The sequence below is a fragment of the Trachypithecus francoisi genome, unplaced genomic scaffold, assembly GCF_009764315.1.
Source record: "Trachypithecus francoisi isolate TF-2019V2 unplaced genomic scaffold, Tfra_2.0 Lachesis_group3, whole genome shotgun sequence".
In the NCBI taxonomy this organism is placed as follows: Eukaryota; Metazoa; Chordata; class Mammalia; order Primates; family Cercopithecidae; genus Trachypithecus; species Trachypithecus francoisi.
In genome coordinates this window covers 52,697,330-52,715,335 of record NW_022681468.1, presented here as the reverse complement: position 1 = coordinate 52,715,335, position 18,006 = coordinate 52,697,330, and the positions used below count along the sequence as shown (strand labels likewise).

The following is an 18,006-nucleotide window of genomic DNA, read 5'->3' as shown; positions in this document are numbered from 1 at the left end:
TACCTCAACTAAGACCAAAGACAGGTGCCAACCTGGAACAGGGAGGACTGGATATTGTTTCAGGAAGTGCTAAGCCTGCCTAAATAACTACAAAATGGAACAAAGGTAAGATGGAAAATAACTACTACACTATATCCCAAGGTGAAACAGAACTCTGACCTACCATAGGAATCTAAATTTTTTTTAAAGCTAATGTGTTTTAAAAGTTAGTATCCTAACGTTTGAGGTTCACTGCTCTAAGCTTCAAGTAATGACAGCTTTTGGTAGAGGGCCAATCTAATAAGCAGAGATAAGAAGGCCCCAGTTGAGGGACGGTAAATAGGAGGACCAAGGTAGGCCTGACACGTTAACATGGCCCACTTCAAAATTCTAGCCTTTTGGTCAGGCATGGTGGCTCACACCTGTAATTCCAGCAGTTTGCGAGGCGAAGGCCAGAGGGTTGCTTGAGCCTAGGAGTTTGAGACCAGCCTGGGCAACACAGTGAGGCCTTATCTCTACAAAAAATTAAAATAACTAGCCAGGCATGGTGGTGCACATCTGTAGTCCCAGCCACTTAGGAGGCTAAGGTGGGAGAATCGCTTGAGCCAGGGAGGTTGAGGCTGCAGTGAGCCATAATCATGCCAATGTACTCCAGCCTGAATGACAGAGCAAGACCTTGCCTTTAAAAAAAGAAAAAGAAAAAAAAAAAAGTCCTAGTCTTTTTAAGAGTTACAGAGCCTTGGAAGGCTATTACAACCTCCCAAGCAAAACAGAAAATGCCTCCATTCATATCCCTCAAGGAACAGGCGGTGTGTAACAATAGTTAGTATGCACGTTCTTTTTTTTTTTTTTTTTTTTTTTGAGGCGGAGTCTCACTGTCTCCCAGGCTGGAGTGCAGGGACCAGATCTCAGCTCACTGCAAGCTCCGCCTCCCGGGTTTACGCCATTCTCCTGCCTCAGCCTCCCGAGTAGCTGGGACTACAGGCGCCCACCACCTCGCCCGGCTAGTTTTTTGTATTTTTTAGTAGAGATGGGGTTTCACCGTGTTAGCCAGGATGGTCTCGATCTCCTGACCTCGTGATCCGCCCGTCTCGGCCTCCCAAAGTGCTGGGATTACAGGCTTGAGCCACCGCACCCGGCAGTATGTACGTTCTAACATCAGACCTCCTTAGGTTTGAATCCCATCTCTTCCAGTCATTAGTTTTTCACTTATTTAACCTCTCTAGGCCTTGGTTTCTCATATTAATAGAAAATAGTGGCTGGGCACAGTGGCTCACGCCTGTAATCCCAGCACTTTGGGAGGCCGAGGCAGGCGAATTACCTGAGGTCGGGAGTTCCAGGCCAGCCTAACTAACATGGAGAAACCCTGTCTCTACTAAAAATACAAAAATTAACAGGGTGTGGTGGCGTGTGCCTGTAATCCCAGCTACTCGGGAGGCTGAGGCAGGAGAATCACTTGAACCCGGGAGGCGGAGGTTGTGGTAAGCCGAGATTGCGCCATTGCACTCCAGCCTGGGCAACAAGAGCGAAACTCCCTCTCAAAAAAAAAAAAAAAAAGAAGAAAAGAAAACAAGTTGTCATCTCAAAGATGTGATACCAAGGTAAATAGTACAAAGTAAACTGTTATTACCCTACTTCTGCTTAAATGCTTCCAATGAAAGGGAAGCATGTATTACTTCCCAAAGTATCACATGGCATTTTCATCATGAATAAGAAAAATACAGCCAAATTTGCAGCTAAAATTTCCCAAAAATTTGACATCTGTAGCCCCAATGGAACAAAGAACTAGATAACCAACAGTTAGCTATGGAAGGAGCCTCAATTATTTTGTCTGTTGACTCTGTCTGATTTGACCAAATACAAAAGGCAGGACAAAGGAAAATTACCACATACTGCTTGTTCACTATTCTCGTGTTAGAGGTATCCTTTAATTTGCAATGAAAGACAAAACAACACTTTCTGAAGTTTCTTGTGTATCAATATATTCTAGTCTTATCATACATTATTTTATTTTTTCACTCAAAGCACTATAAGAATATATTCCTCATATACCTTTTTTCTGAGACGGAGTTTTGCTCTTGTCGCCCAGGCTGCAGTGCAATGGTGCGATCTCAGCTCACTGCAACCTCTGCCTCCCAGGTTCAAGAGACTCTCCTGACTCAGGCGCCCACCACCATGCCCGGCTAATTTTGTATTTTAGCAGACACAGGGTTTCACCATGTTGGTCAGGCTGGTCTCAAACTCCTAACCTCAGGTGATCCACAGGCATAGGCCTCCCAAAGTGCTGCAATTACAGGCGTGCGCCACTGCGCCCAGCCCTCATATACATTTTTTATGAAATACCTTTTAAATGTGCTCAAAGTGTGAATTAGGAAAGAGAAAGAAATAAAAGGTATCCAAATAAAAAATAAGTAAAATTGTCTCTTTTTGCAGATGACATGATCTTATATATAGAAAATCCTAAAGACTCCACCAGAAAACCATTAGAACTAATAAATTCAGTAAAATTGCAAGAAACAAAATCAACATACAAAAATCAATTGTTTCTATACTCTAGGAGTCTTGGTGTTTCTAAAACACCAAGACTCCTAGAAAAAAACACAGGAGAAAAGCTCCATGACATTAGTCTTGGCAATGATTTTTTATGTGACACCAAAAAGACCAGCAACAAAAGCAAAAATAAGTAAGTGGGACTACATGCAACTAAAATGTTTCTATGCAACAAAGAAACAAGCAACAAAATGAAAAGGCAACCTACAGAATGGGAGAAAATATTTGCAGACCATCTGTCTGACAAGATGTTAATATCCAAAATATAAAAGGAACTCACACAACTCAACAACAAAAAAACAAATAACCCCATTAAAAAAATGGGCAAGGGCCAGGCACGGTGGCTCATGCCTATAATCCCAGCACTTTGGGAGGCCAAGGAGGGCAGATCACCTGGGGTCAGGAGTTCAAAACCAGCCTGGCCAACAGGGCAAGGTGGCAGGTGCCTGTACTCCTAGCTACTTGGGAGGCTGAGGCAGGAGAATCACTTGAACCCAGGAGGCAGAGGTTGCAGTGAGCCAAGTTCATGCCACTGCACCCCAGCCTGGGTGACAAAGCGAGACTCTGCCTCAAAAAAAAAAGGATAAGGACCTTATATATCAAACATTATGTGGTACACCTTAAATATATGCAATTTTTTTTTCCCTCACACGCAGTTTTGCTCTTGTCATCCAGGCTGGAGAGTAATGGCACGATCTCACGTCACCGCAACCTCTGCCTCTCAGATTCAAGCAATTCTCCTGCCTCAGCCTCCTGAGTAGCTGGGATTACAGGCATGTGCCACCACTCCTGGCTAATTTTGTATTTTTAGTAGAGATGGGGTTTCTTCATGTTGGTCAGGTTGGTCTTGAACCCCCAACCTCAGGTGATCTGTCTGCCTCAGCCTCCCAAAGTGCTGGAATTATAGGTGTGAGCCACCACACCCAGCCAACATATGCAATTTTTATGTGTCAATTATACCTCAATAAACGTGGAGAGAAATACATAAATAAATTGATGTGCTCAAAGTGTGCTCTAGTTAGCAAAGAACTTCAGGTGTATTTAATTATTGTGTTTTATGACCATAAAAAAAGAACACGAAAAGTACTCATCTGTTGACACAAGGACACTGGGACAAGTCTGTCAATGGAAACAGGGAAATACCAAAGATTCCACACCAGGTAGTAGGCACCATTCTAAGGACCTAGAACGCTACAGGTCATTTTGGTTTTAAAGACTTAGTCTTGCTGAAACTTTAAATTGTCGTCAAATGACTGGCAACCATCAGGAAAATATTTCTTCCACACAGTTTATTCAGAAAAGCCTGGAATGCAGCACACAATGAGAGTCAGTGGACACCTCTCCAAGTGTAACCTGTTTCAAAGATCCCTCTGACTAAGTTTTAATCCTGGGCTTATTTCCACCCACCACTCAACATATTAGCAAGTGTCTCTCCCATGGCTCAGCCACTGGGGCTAACAACTAAAACCATTGTTTCAATTGACCTAACAAGACAATTGTCCGGTTAAATCTGCTAAATGCACACCAAGCTAAAAAATACCCATTTTTGGAGTATTTATTTTGAACTCTGAGCTACTCTCCCCTTTCATTAGCCTGACAGAGATTTACCGTGCTCAAATAAGCTATCTTGAGTGCTACTAGCACTAGCCATATTAAGATCGATAAAACATCGTGAGCAGGCCGGGTACGGTGGCTCACGCCTGTAATCCCAGCACTTTGGGAGGCTGAGGCAAGTGGATCATGAGGTCAGGAGATCGAGACCATCCTGGCTGACACGGTGAAACCCCGCCTCTACTAAAAGTACAAAAAAATTAGCCAGGCGTGGTGGCTGGTGCCTGTAGTCCCAGCTACTCGGGAGGCTGAGGCAGGAGAACGGTGTGAACCCGGGAGGCAGAGCTTGCAGTGAGCCGAGATTGCGCCACTGCACTCCAGCCTGGGCGACAGAGCGAGACTCCGTCTCAAAAAAAAAAAAAACATCGTGAGCAAATCAGAGTTTACAAACATCGTGAGCCACCGCGCCTGGCCTAGGTTGTATACACAATTCTTACATGAGGTTACATATACAGATTCACAAGTCTAAGGCAATGAATCACTCATTTTGAGCAACTAACACTTAAGCACTATTATCAAAGGAACTTACAACATACAGTGAAAATAATTTGGCCCGGCGCGGTGGCTCAAGCCTGTAATCCCAGCACTTTGGGAGGCCGAGACGGGCGGATCACGAGGTCAGGAGATCGAGACCATCCTGGCTAATACGCTGAAACCCCGTCTCTACTAAAAATACAAAAACTAGCCGGGCGAGGTGGCTGGCGCCTGTAGTCCCAGCTACTCGGGAGGCTGAGGCAGGAGAATGGCGTAAACCCAGGAGGCAGAGCTTGCAGTGAGCTGAGATCTGGCCACTGCACTCCAGTCCGGGCGACAGAGCGAGACTCCGTCTCAAAAAAAAAAAAAAAAAAAAAAAGAAAATAATTTTAGCAGGATTTGATGTCAACTAACAGGTGTATGTAGCAATTGACCAAATCCAAAGACTTCGTTGGAGCTATCAACCAATCTGAAAGATCATTTCCAGAAAACATGCAAATGGCTTGCTAAGCAGAATAATTTTTAAAATATACTCCTGCTGGCATAGTGTTTGCATCTTATAATTTCCCTAGGACTTGTTGAGCATCAAGTATTTACCAGGCTCACTTCTTGGAAGTGTCACACCTTTTTTTTTGAATTCATTTTTTGATCTCCCAAAAATTGTTCACAGTAGGTTTCAACATATGCTTGATGAATTTAATCTGATTACTTGTAGAGCTCTACACATTTTAATTCAATGACTTTCTAAGGCCACAGCTCTGGCTCAAATCAGAGCTGACATTCTGTGAACTGAACCCTAAAATAAGCCAGGCACCATGCAACAGTGTGATGATGGATGGGGATGTGGTAACCCAAGGCAGATGTGGTAAGAGGGGCAGGCAACAGGAAGAAAAGATAAAATTACCAAAACAACCAATGGGACTGTGCAGCTCACTGGATATTGTAAACAGAACCAGAGAAGATTTTAACTTGTATTTCCAAATATTAGGTGAAAATTTAGTTTTTAACTTAGTTTCTAGCAATATTTCCTAACTTGTTTTTTAAGTGCTTAGGATCTGTGCCTCCCACGAATCCCCAATGAACATTATTCACTAAACATAGCTCTTCAGGGCAGGGATAATGCCATAATTATTTCTGCGTCCCAAACACTCTGGCCAATGTGCAGAGTGGTTACGTTTGTTGAATGAATGATTAGTACCATTTATCTCCCCTTTTCTTTCTTCATTGTTTTTTCTTTTCCCTCTCATGCTGTTTCTCTGTGTGTATGTCTGTCTATCTGCTTACCTCTTTCTCTGCATGTCTATTCATCAGTGCCACCTCTCCTTCCTTCTCCCCTCATCCTCATCCCTTCCATTACCGGCCCTATTGTTTCATTTATAGAATTGGAATCGATAGTCTCTGTTCTTAGTTAAGTAGATCATTTTTTTTTAATGTTTTTTGCTTAGGCTCCCTCAAATCATGACATAAGTAGACCATTCTAAATTTCTAAATTTCTGTTAAAACTTTTTTTTAACAATATGATCCTCAGTTTACTTTATTACTATTATTATTATTTTGAGGCAGGCTCTCACTCTGTCACGCAGGCTAGAGCACAGTGGTGCAATCATGGCTCACCGCAGCCTCAATCACCATAGTCAGTGGGCTGGGAAAGGCAGACCCATCCTTAATCCGGGTAGGCACAATCTAATCAGCTGCCAACATGGCTAGAATATAAGCAGGCAGAAAAATGTGAAAGAGAGACTGGCCTAGCCTCCCAGCCTACATCTTTCTCCTATGCTGGATGCTTCCTGCCCTCAAATATCAAACTCCAACTTCTTCAGTTTTTGAACTCAGACTGGCTCTCCTTGCTCCCCGGCCTGTAGACAGCCTATTGTGGGACTTTGTGATTGTGTGAATTAATACTTAATAAACTCCCCTTTATCCCTTTATATATATATATCACTGGTTCTATTCCTCTAGAGAACCCAGACTAATACAGACCAGGTCTCCAGGCTGGTGTTGAACTCCTGGGCTCAAGCCATCCTCTCACCTCAGCATCCCAAGTATCTGAGACCATAGGCGCACACCATCACACCCAGCTTTTTTCTTTTTTTAGTTTTTTTGTAGAGACATGGGCTTCACTATGTTGCCCATGCTGGTCTTGAACTCCTGGACTCAAGAGATCCTCCCACCTCGGCCTCCCAAAGTGCTGGGATTACAAGCTGGAGTGACCACACTCAGCCCAATTTACTATTTTTCAAGGTTGAGTCTGAAAAGAAACACAGATAGCCACCCTCGTTCTAAAAGAAAAAGGGGCTTAACAGAAGTTTATGTTAGGGAAGTATTTGAATCTGAGGGTATTGTGCAAAAGGAAAAGTTTAATCACTAGTTAGAAGAAAAAGAAAATAAACGTAAAGAATTTAAAGTTCTCCAATTTTAAGCAGAACTCCAAAAAGGTTACTAAGGGAAAACAAAAGTAAAAGTTGAAGAGTTCAACATGTACTTTTATTCCACTATCCAAATCTCCAGAATGTAGTTGAAAATGTTACATTGGACATCTTCTTTCCGTAAGGAATATTTTAAAGTCACTTATTTCTATCTTTTTTTTAATGTTTAATCTCGGTGTTGCATTGTATTTCTAATCAGAAGAAAAATGACCCTTTTTCCTTTTAAGTACTTGATTGTGTGGTTGGCAATCATTGAAGGTAAAGGACTTTTCAATGTCTTAGTTGTAAAGTAGCAATTTTCTTTCAACTTCCAGTTGTTTCCTAGATAACACTAACCAACTCCCAAATCACTCAGCAAAACAGCAAAATCCAAGAATGCAAAGCAGTGGAAGAGAAATCTTTCATAATATTTAAACGTATCTTTCCTTCTACAAGGTGTCATGCCCCTAAACACATGTTATTTCCGGTAATAAATTACTAGCAAAATCCACTTAGGAATAATATGGATGCCTACCCCTTAGTTTTGTATAAAACGTAATTTTTATCAACAGAGTCAACCAAAAGGTGGCTTTGACAAGAGTAATCACATTGAAATACCAGATACTGAGGATAATGGAAACCTGTACGTTTCTCTGAATTTTTTGCTCAAGGAACCACATCTCTTACAGAAGGAAATGATCATAATCCGCTTGTAATCAAACTTGTGCACTGAAGAATAAGTACCATCCTCCCAATTCATACCAGCTTAATGGGTGTCACGATAAGAGAATCTCATTACATTCAAGAAAAAGAGCACACCGGACCAGAAAACAGAGGGCAACTGCGGTCCCAAAGACATCAGTTGGGCTTAGACACAGAAAAACCACACGCAGCCATTCTTCCGCCCAGCATCGAGATCTGAGAGCAGCCCACAAACGTCTTAGCCAGAAAGGCTGGCGAAATGCACGCAGCACTGGCACTGGGTACACAAGTTCCCGGTCAAGAGAGAAGTGAGAAAGATCTAGGTTCTGTGAAAATAGCAAATACTGGCAGTGCGTTGTACACTGTGCACACTCTCCCTGGGCGAGAAGACCAACAAAGATGCATAAACCCACTCAACCGCGTGCACCTAACCCCTCTCCTGGCCCGAAGCACCGGAGGGCACGCCGACGTCCGGGCTGCCGTGGAGGCCCGGTCCACGCCAAGCCAGATTCAGTCCCGGCTACCGGGCAGCAGCACAGGAGTCTCATTCCCGGCGGGAAGAGATGCAAGGACGCACCTCCAGCCGCTCACCTGCCAGGGCGTGCGGGACAGAGCGCGCCGCGGAGGGCGCCGGGTCCGCAGCATCAGCGGGCACATCGCTCACCTGGCAGAAGCACCTCTGTGCCGCTGTCTCCGGGGGCTGCTGCTCTCCGTGGCCCGAGCTGAGCAGCCACACGGCGCCCAGGAGGCCAATCAGGAATCCCCAGCCGCCGTCCATTGCGGCTCCAGCAGCTCGTCGCTCCACGCCTGGGAGTCCAGTCCGCACGCTCGGACGCTGGCCGTGCGCCCTCAGATGAAGCCCGCGCGGGCCGGCCCCGGCGGCGCCCCACCTCAGGGCCGCCTCCCAGGCGCGCCTCGGCCCTACCGCCTCTCAGCGGTTGCCACCTAGCGACCCAGCCTGCGGACGTGCCGCGGCGCCCGCGCCGGCAGCCCGGGGCCTCGGACCGGTTCCTTCCCGGCGCGTGAAGCTGACGCACCGAGCAGCTTCCCGGCTTGGCCCCGCCCGGCCCGCGCCCGCACCCGCGCCCGCCCCCGGCTCTCTGACGCCCCCGACCTGGAGATGCGACCCGGCACGCACAACCCCAGGCCGTGCGCTGTTGTCGGGGTTCCTTCCAGTTCCCAGAGCGAGAGCGAAAGCCGGGGCGGCCTGTGTTTTCCTGCGGGGCCCCGCCCCATCCCGCTCACTCCAGGCCAATGCTTCCGTATCTCAATGCGAGGCAATCAAATCGTACAAATTACGTGTCCACCGTGTTCCCGGCAGAGTCTTAAAGCTGAAAGGGATAATAGAGAGCATCTAGACCAGGGCGGCATATGTCATTTATATTTTTAGTAGCCACAGCAAAAGAGGAAAAATAACAGGTACATTTTATTTTTAAAATATTTTTATTTAACCCCTAATGTGCAAATTATTATTTCAAAATATAATCAATATTCAATTTATTCATATTTCACTTTTTTGTCTTTGAAATCCAGTGTGTATTTGATGCGACCTAGAACCATTTCATAGTCAAATGTGACTGGCTAGTGCCCACTGTATTGGACAGCGAGGGTGAAAGCCACCCTCTCATATCATAGGAGGAAACAGACCCTTCAGAGAAGTGAGGTAACGTGAGCAAGGATTGGGAGCTGGGTAGTGATAGAGCCAGGTCGTCTGATCCCGAGTCCTGATCTTTTAACATTCAGCGTTGGGACTAGTCTATCCGCTTCCCCCCTGCCCCCCACCAGATAGGGTCTTCCTGGGTCACCCAGGCTCTCCTGCAATGATTCGATCGCGGCTCACTGCAGCCTCGAACTCCTGGGCTCAAGCGATCCTCCCACCTAAGCCTCCTGCGTAGCATAGACTACAGGCGTGCGCCACCACGCCGGGCTAATTTTATTTTTAGTAGAAACGAGGTTTCACCATATTGCCCAGGCTGTTCTCAAACTCCTCAAGAGCGATTCTCCGGTCTCAGCCTCCCAAAGTGCTGGGATTACTTTTGTTTTTTGTTTTTTGTTTTTTTTTGAGGCGGAGTCTCGCTCTGTCGCCCAGGCTGGAGTGCAGTGGCCGGATCTCGGCTCACTGTAATCTCTGTCTCCCGGGTTCAAGCGATTCTCCTGCCTGAGCTTCCCCTGTAGCTGGGATTACAGGTGTAAGCCACCACACACTCGGTTAATTTTTGTGTTTTTAGGAGAGAAGGGGTTTTGCCATGTTGGCCAGGCTGGTCTCTTAACTCCTGAGCTCAGGTGACCCACCCATCTCAGCCTCCCGAAGTGCTGGGATTACAGGCCTGAGCCACCGCACCTGGCCTTACTTTAAAAAAAAAAAAAATTTTTTTTTTTATTTGATACAGAGTCTCACTTCCCCAGGCTAAAGTGCAGTGCTGCAATCTTGGCTCACTGCAACCTCCACTTCCCGGGTTCAAGTGATTCTTATGCCTCAGCCACCCGAGTAGCTGGGATTACAGGCCTGCGCCACCATACCCAGCTAACTTTTGTATTTTTAGTAGACATGTGGTTTCACCATGTTGGCCAGGCTGGTCTCGAACTCCTGACCTCAAGTGATCTGCCTGCCTTAGCCTCCCAAAGTGCTAGGATTACAAGTGTGAGCCACTTCACCAAGCCTAAGAAGATAGTTTCAAGGTGAAACTGGCAGCTTTCTGACATCTTGCATGCACATTAAAAGTTGAAATCGTTCAAATGACTCCAACTCATGTATTTTACTGCAAACCCTAGACCTCTGCCTATCACTGCCAAGTAGACATGTAGTAAAAAGTCAACAACCCATGTGAGATCCTGATGGACCTGAGGAGCTCTAATTCTAGTATCTACAACATGTCTCACGTACATATTAATACAATTTCCCTCCTAACCTGAAAGCTTTTTTTTTTTTTTTTGAGACAGTCTTGCTCTGTCACCAGGCTGGAGTGCAGTGGCGCAATCTTGGCTCACTGCAACCTCCAGCTCCCTGGTTCAAGTGATTCTCCTGCCTCAGCCTCCTGAGGAGCTGGGACTACAGGCGCGCGTCACCACCCCCAGCTAATTTGTTTGTATTTTTAGTAGAGACAGGGTTTCACCATGTTAGCCAGGATGGTCTCAACCTCCTGACCTCGTGATTCACCTGCCTTGGCCTCCCAAAGTGCTGAGATTACAGGCGTGAGCCACTGTGCCTGGCCAAAAGCTTTTTCATATTCCTATATACAGGGCCCAGTTATCCTTTTTAGGGCCAGACCCAGGAATTAAAATTGGCATGTCAGGCCCGGCATGGTGGCTCACGCCTGACCCAGCACTTTGGGAAGCTGAGGCAGGCGGATTGCTTGAGGTCAGGAGGTCAAGACCAGCCTGACCAACATGGTAAAACCTCGTCTATACTAAAAATACAAAAAATTAGCTGGGCATGGTGGTGTGTCCCTGTAGTCTCAGCTACTCGGGAGGCTGAGGTGAGAGAATTGCTTGAACCCAGGAGGCGGAGGTTACAGTGAGCCGAGATCGTACCATTGCACTCCAGCCTGGGTGACAGAGTGAGACTATGTCTTTAAAAAATAAATCAATAAATAAAAGTAAAATTGGTATGTCAAAGAAATATCTGCACTCCCATGTTCATTTCAGCATTAGTATGTAATCTTTAATGATATTTTCTACTTCATATTTCTTCACTGAATTGTAACATCTTTAAACTTCTTGAGCAGGGATTGTGTTTCAAATGTTCCTGAGACTCCCAGAGATCCTTAACAAGGATCTTCTCTTTGTATATGTTCGTGGAATACATGAAAACCTTTCATTGGCCACAGTACTAATAAATGAAGATTAGGCCATCAAAAATGAGAAACACAATAAGAAAAGGGGAAATGAATAAAGCCTATGATTTTAGAAGGAAGCAGTCTGAATATGAATCAGCTTAAATTTTACCCTAATGCAATGACCTGTAACCTAGGGGAGCTTAAAAATGGCAGTGTTCCCATGATAGAAATTATTTCCCATAAAACTCAAACTCTTTCCCAGAATAAATTTCTAGCAAACTTAGAAAAAGTATCCACATTTTTTTACTTTATTGTCTAGATAATTATAATGTTTTCTTTCAGATTTGTAAGAGATTTTAGAATAAGTAAATACAATTTTATGTGTGTGATATGAATATCACTGAAGTGTCCCTGAGAATCTTTCAGGCCAGAAGGAAACTCCCTTTGTATGAATTTGCTTCTTGAAATACACCTGCTCAGGCAATCATCTCACCTGTGTTAGGGCCCATGCAATCACTGATTAGTCATTCAATAACTATTTAAAGAGCACCCACAGGGTACATAGATCAACCTTTGATTTCTGAAAGCTCAGCTTCCCATTCATTACAACTCTGCTAAATAACATTAAATTTTTTAGAGACGAACAAGGTCACAAACTTGTTTTTCTGATACTAGTGATTATAACAACATGACTTAGATTTAATGCACACAGCATTTCCTGATGGAATTCTGATTACTGTGTAAATAACAGCTACTATTTTTTTTTTTTTAATGACCAAAGCAGGAAATGGCTTGAGCCCAACGTCTCAAAATGGTATGTGGGGATTTCTGTGGGAAGCTTCTCAGTACCTAAACAATTTCTGTCATTGGACAGACTGGAAGAAAATAATTTAAAGGAAATAATTTGGGAAAAGGAGAAAGGCTAAGTAAAAACCTAATGGGTTTGGTGCTGATATTTTTATTAGAATCATTCCTGTCATTAATATTTACTGAATTAAGGTTGCACATGTGGTACATTTCTAAATATTTGTCTCAAGGTGCTTAGAATCATCTGAAGTGGGAAGACATGCCACATAATATCTTCACCTTCTTTACCTCACATTCCTGAAAGCAAGCTGTATATAGTCACTGACTTCACTTCTCATTAACTCCTCAACTTCCCACTCACATTTTAACCCATGGTGCACTCTGGTTTCCAGCTCTATTCCCCTGAAACTCCTCTTTACATGGCCTTCCTATTGCCAAACCCAATGACCAATTTTCATGAAATCTCTGCTGCATTCCGAAAATGCTGATTCCTCTCTCCTTCAATTTGATTTCCTGCACTCCAGCCTGGACAACAAGAGCAAGAATCAGTCTCAAAAAAAAATTTTTTTGTAATAAAGCAAATAGTATACTGCTTGACATACATAGCCCCACCATGACACAAATATTGGATAGCAATTTAACCAAAACTTACATATATTGCATGCATGGAGGATGCAAGCAGGAAAAGTGGGAGTCTGGAGTGAGGGTGCTAAATCTTTATCTTCCTAATTTGTTTAGAAGATAAATCCTACAATTTATATATCAAGAAATAGCAGCATAAGGATATTATTTAGAAATACAAAGGTAAGTATAGTAGAAACACATTTAAAAATGAAGGGAGTGGAACTCGGGATTAGAGAAAGTGAGACAATAGACACCTCTTTTTCAATTTAATCTTTAGTACTTTTTTAAAAAGCTCTCTTTATGTTATTACTTTATTAAAAGCACATCCCAGAAGCCTAGAAACTCTAACTTCTTTATTTTATTTTATTATTTTATTTTATTCTTATTATTTGAGATGGAGTCTCGCACCATCTCCCAGGCTGGAGTGCAGTGGCAAGATCTTGGCTCCAGAGACTGCCACCTCTGTCTCCCCAGTTCAAGCAATTCTCCTGCCTCAGTCTCCAGAGTAGCTGGGACTACAGGTATGTGCCACCACTTCTGGCTAATTTTTTTGTATTTTTGGTAGAGATGGGGTTTCACCATGTTGGTCAGGCTGGTCTTGAACTCCTGACCTCAAATGATCCACCTGCCTCAGCCTCCTAAAGTGCTAGGATTACAGATATGAGCCACCATGCCCGGCCGGAACTCTAACGTCTATTCCTACTTCAGCATCTCACTGCTTAAACATAGACACATTAATTTAAGTGCACTTTCTTTGTTTTTTGTTTTGTTTTGTTTTGAGATGGAGTTTCACTCTGTCACCCAGGCTGGAGTGCAGTGGTGCGAACTCAGCTCACTGCAACCTCCGCCTCCTAGGTTCACGCCATTCTCCTGCCTCAGCTTCCCGAGTAGCTGGGACTACAGGCGCCAGCCATCACGCCCGGCTAATTTTTTTGTATTTTTTAGTAGAGACAGGGTTTCACCGTGTTAGCCATGATGGTCTCAATCTCCTGACCTCGTGACACGCCTGCCTCGAACTCCAAAAGTTCTGGGATTACAGGCATGAGCCACCGCGCCTGGCCTAATTTAAGTGCATTTTCGTAGGTATTTGGGAGTAAACAGTTGGGATGAAACATTTCTAAACACTTGAGTGTTGTGGCCAGTGTGGGAGCAAAAGTAGTTGCTACTTGCCTATTTGATACCATTTCCCAATTTTTCTCTTAAAAATAAATCTGTTCCTGTTGTATTTGTTATCTATCACTGTGTAACAAATTACCCCAAAACTAAATGGCTTCAAACAACAAACATTTATCATCTCATGGTTTTTAAGGACCAGCAATTCAGTAGCAGCTGAAGTGAGTTGTGTGACTCAGTCTCTCATGGTGTTGCAATCAATACTAGGGCTGTAGTAATCTAAAGGCTTGCCTAGAGCTGGAGGATCTCTGCCAAGAACCGCTCACTCATGGCTGTTGGCAGGAGGCCTTAAGTTCCTGGATGGCTGTTCCTTGCCATGTAGGTCTCTCCATAGATCTGTTGATGTGTCCTCATGCCATGGCAGCTGGCTTCTTCCACAGGGAGTCATCCAAGGGAGACTCAAAGGGAAGGCTCAACACTTTTTGTGATCTAGTCTCCATTGTTGCACACTGTCAATTCCATTTTATTTATCAAGAGCAAGTCACTAGGGCCAAGGAAGAGGAATTATGCTCCACTTCTTGAAGTGGAAAGTGTCAAATAATTTGTGTACATATTTTTAAATGACCACACTCATCTGTGCCAGGTTATAGGAAAATAGATTGAGAAACTATCCTTACATGATTTTTGAAGGTCTACATCAATTTCATCACCGTTTGTTATGACATCACTTTTAATGACTCCAAAATAAACTAAAATATGCCTGACCTTCTTATATCTCTTCCACCCTGTATGTTCTAATTTTCATTTTTTGGTCACATTTGTGTTTTTCTGTTTTCACTTTATGATATTTTAAGTTCCTTGAGTACTGGTCACTTTTCTTAGTCTTTTTATAACTCTGCTTACCTATCTTAGTGCCTGATAGATTCATTCATTCAATATACATGTATCTCTTTTACTTCAGACACTGTGCTAGACACTGGGGATCCAATCAGGAGAAATAAATAGTCATAGTCCTTGTTTTCCAAGGGGTTACAGTCCACTGCAGGGAAAAGACTCTAAACATTTAGTCACATTTAAGAATATATAATTACAAGTTGAGCTACGTTTCAGATGGAGAGGAATACAGTCTTATAGGCGTGTATAAAAAAGTAATGGCCAGGTGGGGTGACCTGTAATCCCAGTACTTTGGGGACGCTTAGGCAGGTGGATCACCTGAGCTCAGGAATTTAAGACCAGCCTGACCAACATGGTGAAACCTCATCTCTACCAAAAATACAAAAATTAGTTGGGTGTAGTGGCGCATACCTGTACTCCCAGCTACTCGAGAGGCTGAAGCAGGAGAATCACTTGATCCCGGGAGGCAGAGGCTGCAGCGAGTTGAGATCGCACCACTGCACTCCAGCTGGGCAACAGAGTGAGACTCCTGCTCAAAATAAAAAACAAACAAAAAAAACCCAAAAAAGTAACAGGGCTAGTGTAGGCATGGGGAAAATAGAAGATTCATCTGAAGTTGAAATGCTGCCAGATGGGTGACAGAAAAAGAACAAGGGTTAAGGGAATTTAAAATATTGATGTGATTAATGTTAAAATAACCTATCAGTATGTGCTCATAAATATTTGTTAAATTGAGCCAAACTGAACTATCTTTCTTTCTCTGCCTTGTCCTCTCTTCTTTACTTCTTGATGTCAGAGGTTACATATTTTGGTATGGATGGACTAGTTTGACCAGAGTACTTGCAACTGAGTGGGAGAAGCTGCCCAATACAGCTTCTTTGTTCATTGTATACTGCAAGAACCCAGTCATATTTAGAATTGGCGGAATGTGGTGGCTCACGCCTGTAATCCCAACACTTTAGGAGACTGAGGTGGGTGGATCACGAGGTCAGGAGATCAAGACCAGCCTGACCAACATAGTGAAATCCCGTCTCTACTAAAAATACAAAAATTAGCCAGGTGTGGTGGTGCATGCCTATAATCCCAGCTACTTAGGAGGCTGAGGCAGGAGAATCACTTGAACCCGGGAGGTGGAGGTTGCAGTGAGCCGAGATCACGCCACTGTACTCCAGCCTGGCGACAGAGCAAGACTCATCTCAAAAAAAAAAAAAAAGAAAAGAAAAGAAAAATAGAATGGAATAGTCACACAATACCCATGAGAATTTTTCCTAATAAATTTGAAGGCATCCTTTATGTGACTTTGGGTCATTAATTTACATAAATTTGTACTTTATTTGTATATTTAGGATATGCATATTTAAACGCAAACATTCATGGCCATTGGATAAGGTGAGACTAGACAGAATCTATTTGGAGAATTTTACTCATTTTTTTGGACAACAATTAATTGTCCCCAGGAACAGTGATGGCAAGAGGTATAGCAATGAGGACCTGTACTGCAAAAATGGGAGTCATTACTACCCTTAAAATAAATATCTATTCAAAAGAACACTATTGAGTACTTACTATGCAGCAGACGTTGTGTTTAGGCATATTATCCTATTTAATACCATGACACTATTAGATAAGTGCAACTATTATGATCATTTTACAGAGATATTGAGGCAGTATGTAATTTTCTCCAAATCACAAAATCTGAAAGCTGGCCAGGCGTGGTGGCTCACGCCTGTAATCCCAGCACTTTGGAAGGCGGAGGCAGGCGGATCACTTGAGGTCAGTTCGAGACCAGCCTGACCAATATGGTGAAACCCCATTCCTACTGAAAATACAAAAATGAGCCCGGAGTGGTGGTGGGCGCCTGTAATCCCAGCTTCTCAGGAGGGTGAGGCACGGCAATTGCTTGCACTGGGGAGGCAGAGGTTGCAGTGAGCTGAGATTGCGCCACTGCACTCCAGCCTAGGTGACAGAGCAAGACACAGTCTCAAAAAAAAAAAAAAAAAAAAAACTGGCCGGGCACAGTGGCTCACACCTGTAATCCTAGCACTTCGGGAGGATGAGGAGGGTGGATCACCTGAGGTCAGGAGTTTGAGACCAGCCTAGCCAACATGACGAAAACCTGTCTCTACTAAAAATACAAAAATTAGCTGGGCGTGGTGGCGCAGGCTTGTAATCCCAGCTACTCCGGAGGCTGAGGAAGGAGAATTGCTTGAACCTGGGAGGTGGAGGTTGCAGTGAGCCGAGATCGCGCCACCGCAATCCAGCCTGTGCGGCAGGAGCGAGACTTCATCCCAAAAATAAACAAATAAATCTGAAAGTTCTATCAGACTTCAAAGTTCCTGCCTCAGCCTACTTCAGCATCTTTATCTTGTACCCTACATCTCTACAACCCACCCCCTACTGGTCTCACTGGCCTCCTTTCTGTTCCTGGAAGTGAGCCAAGCTTTCTACCCACTCCGCCCCACCCCACTCCAGGACTTGCACTGTTTAGGTTTTCTTCAGTTGTTGTGAGGCTGGCTCCTTCTCATCTGAGACATCTGTTCTAGATTAATTCTTCCCACCATACTTCTTACCGTGTTTTAATTCCTTCATAGTATTTGTTAAACTCTGATTTTTTTTTTTATTTCCCACCAAATGATAAGCAGATCTACCTTTAATACTTCATTCACTGACTGAATGGATGAATAAAACTGCCTACTTCTCCAGCACGTGGAGGTCTTGGACAGTACTGTGTTATACCAAAGGCCATCTGTGTTGTGTTGACAGGCCATCGGAACTCTTGAGGTATTACACATTCCCTACTTAACTTCCATCTCAGTTTATTATAGAGCCTTTTATACTTCCGGGACAGCAGTGACTTAATACTGAGGCCTCTAAGGGGAAGACCGAGATAACTGAGTCCTGCTTTACCCATCTCGGCCTGCCGGAAACGGTGTGGGTGTAGACCTCTTTCAGTGTATGTCGGCGTTCTAGGTGAACCGAGACACAGAGGTGGAAGCGGAAGAGAAAGGCGGGGCCAACCGGAAGGGGCGGGTTCATGGGCGAACCCACCCCTCCAGGCCGGGTTTCGTCCC

General features: G+C 44.1%; 1 protein-coding gene across 1 annotated transcript in view; it reads right to left on the bottom strand.

The window, feature by feature from the left end:
- Positions 1-8,962, bottom strand: part of ERO1A (endoplasmic reticulum oxidoreductase 1 alpha) — a 60,211-nt gene extending 51,249 nt beyond the window's left edge. Inside the window, exon 1 of the mRNA XM_033188028.1 lies at positions 8,386-8,962. Within this exon, the coding sequence (XP_033043919.1) occupies positions 8,386-8,499 (114 nt within the window). The 5' untranslated portion in view covers positions 8,500-8,962. The remainder of the gene's footprint in view (positions 1-8,385) is intronic.
- Between the last annotated feature and the right edge of the window lie 9,044 nt (positions 8,963-18,006).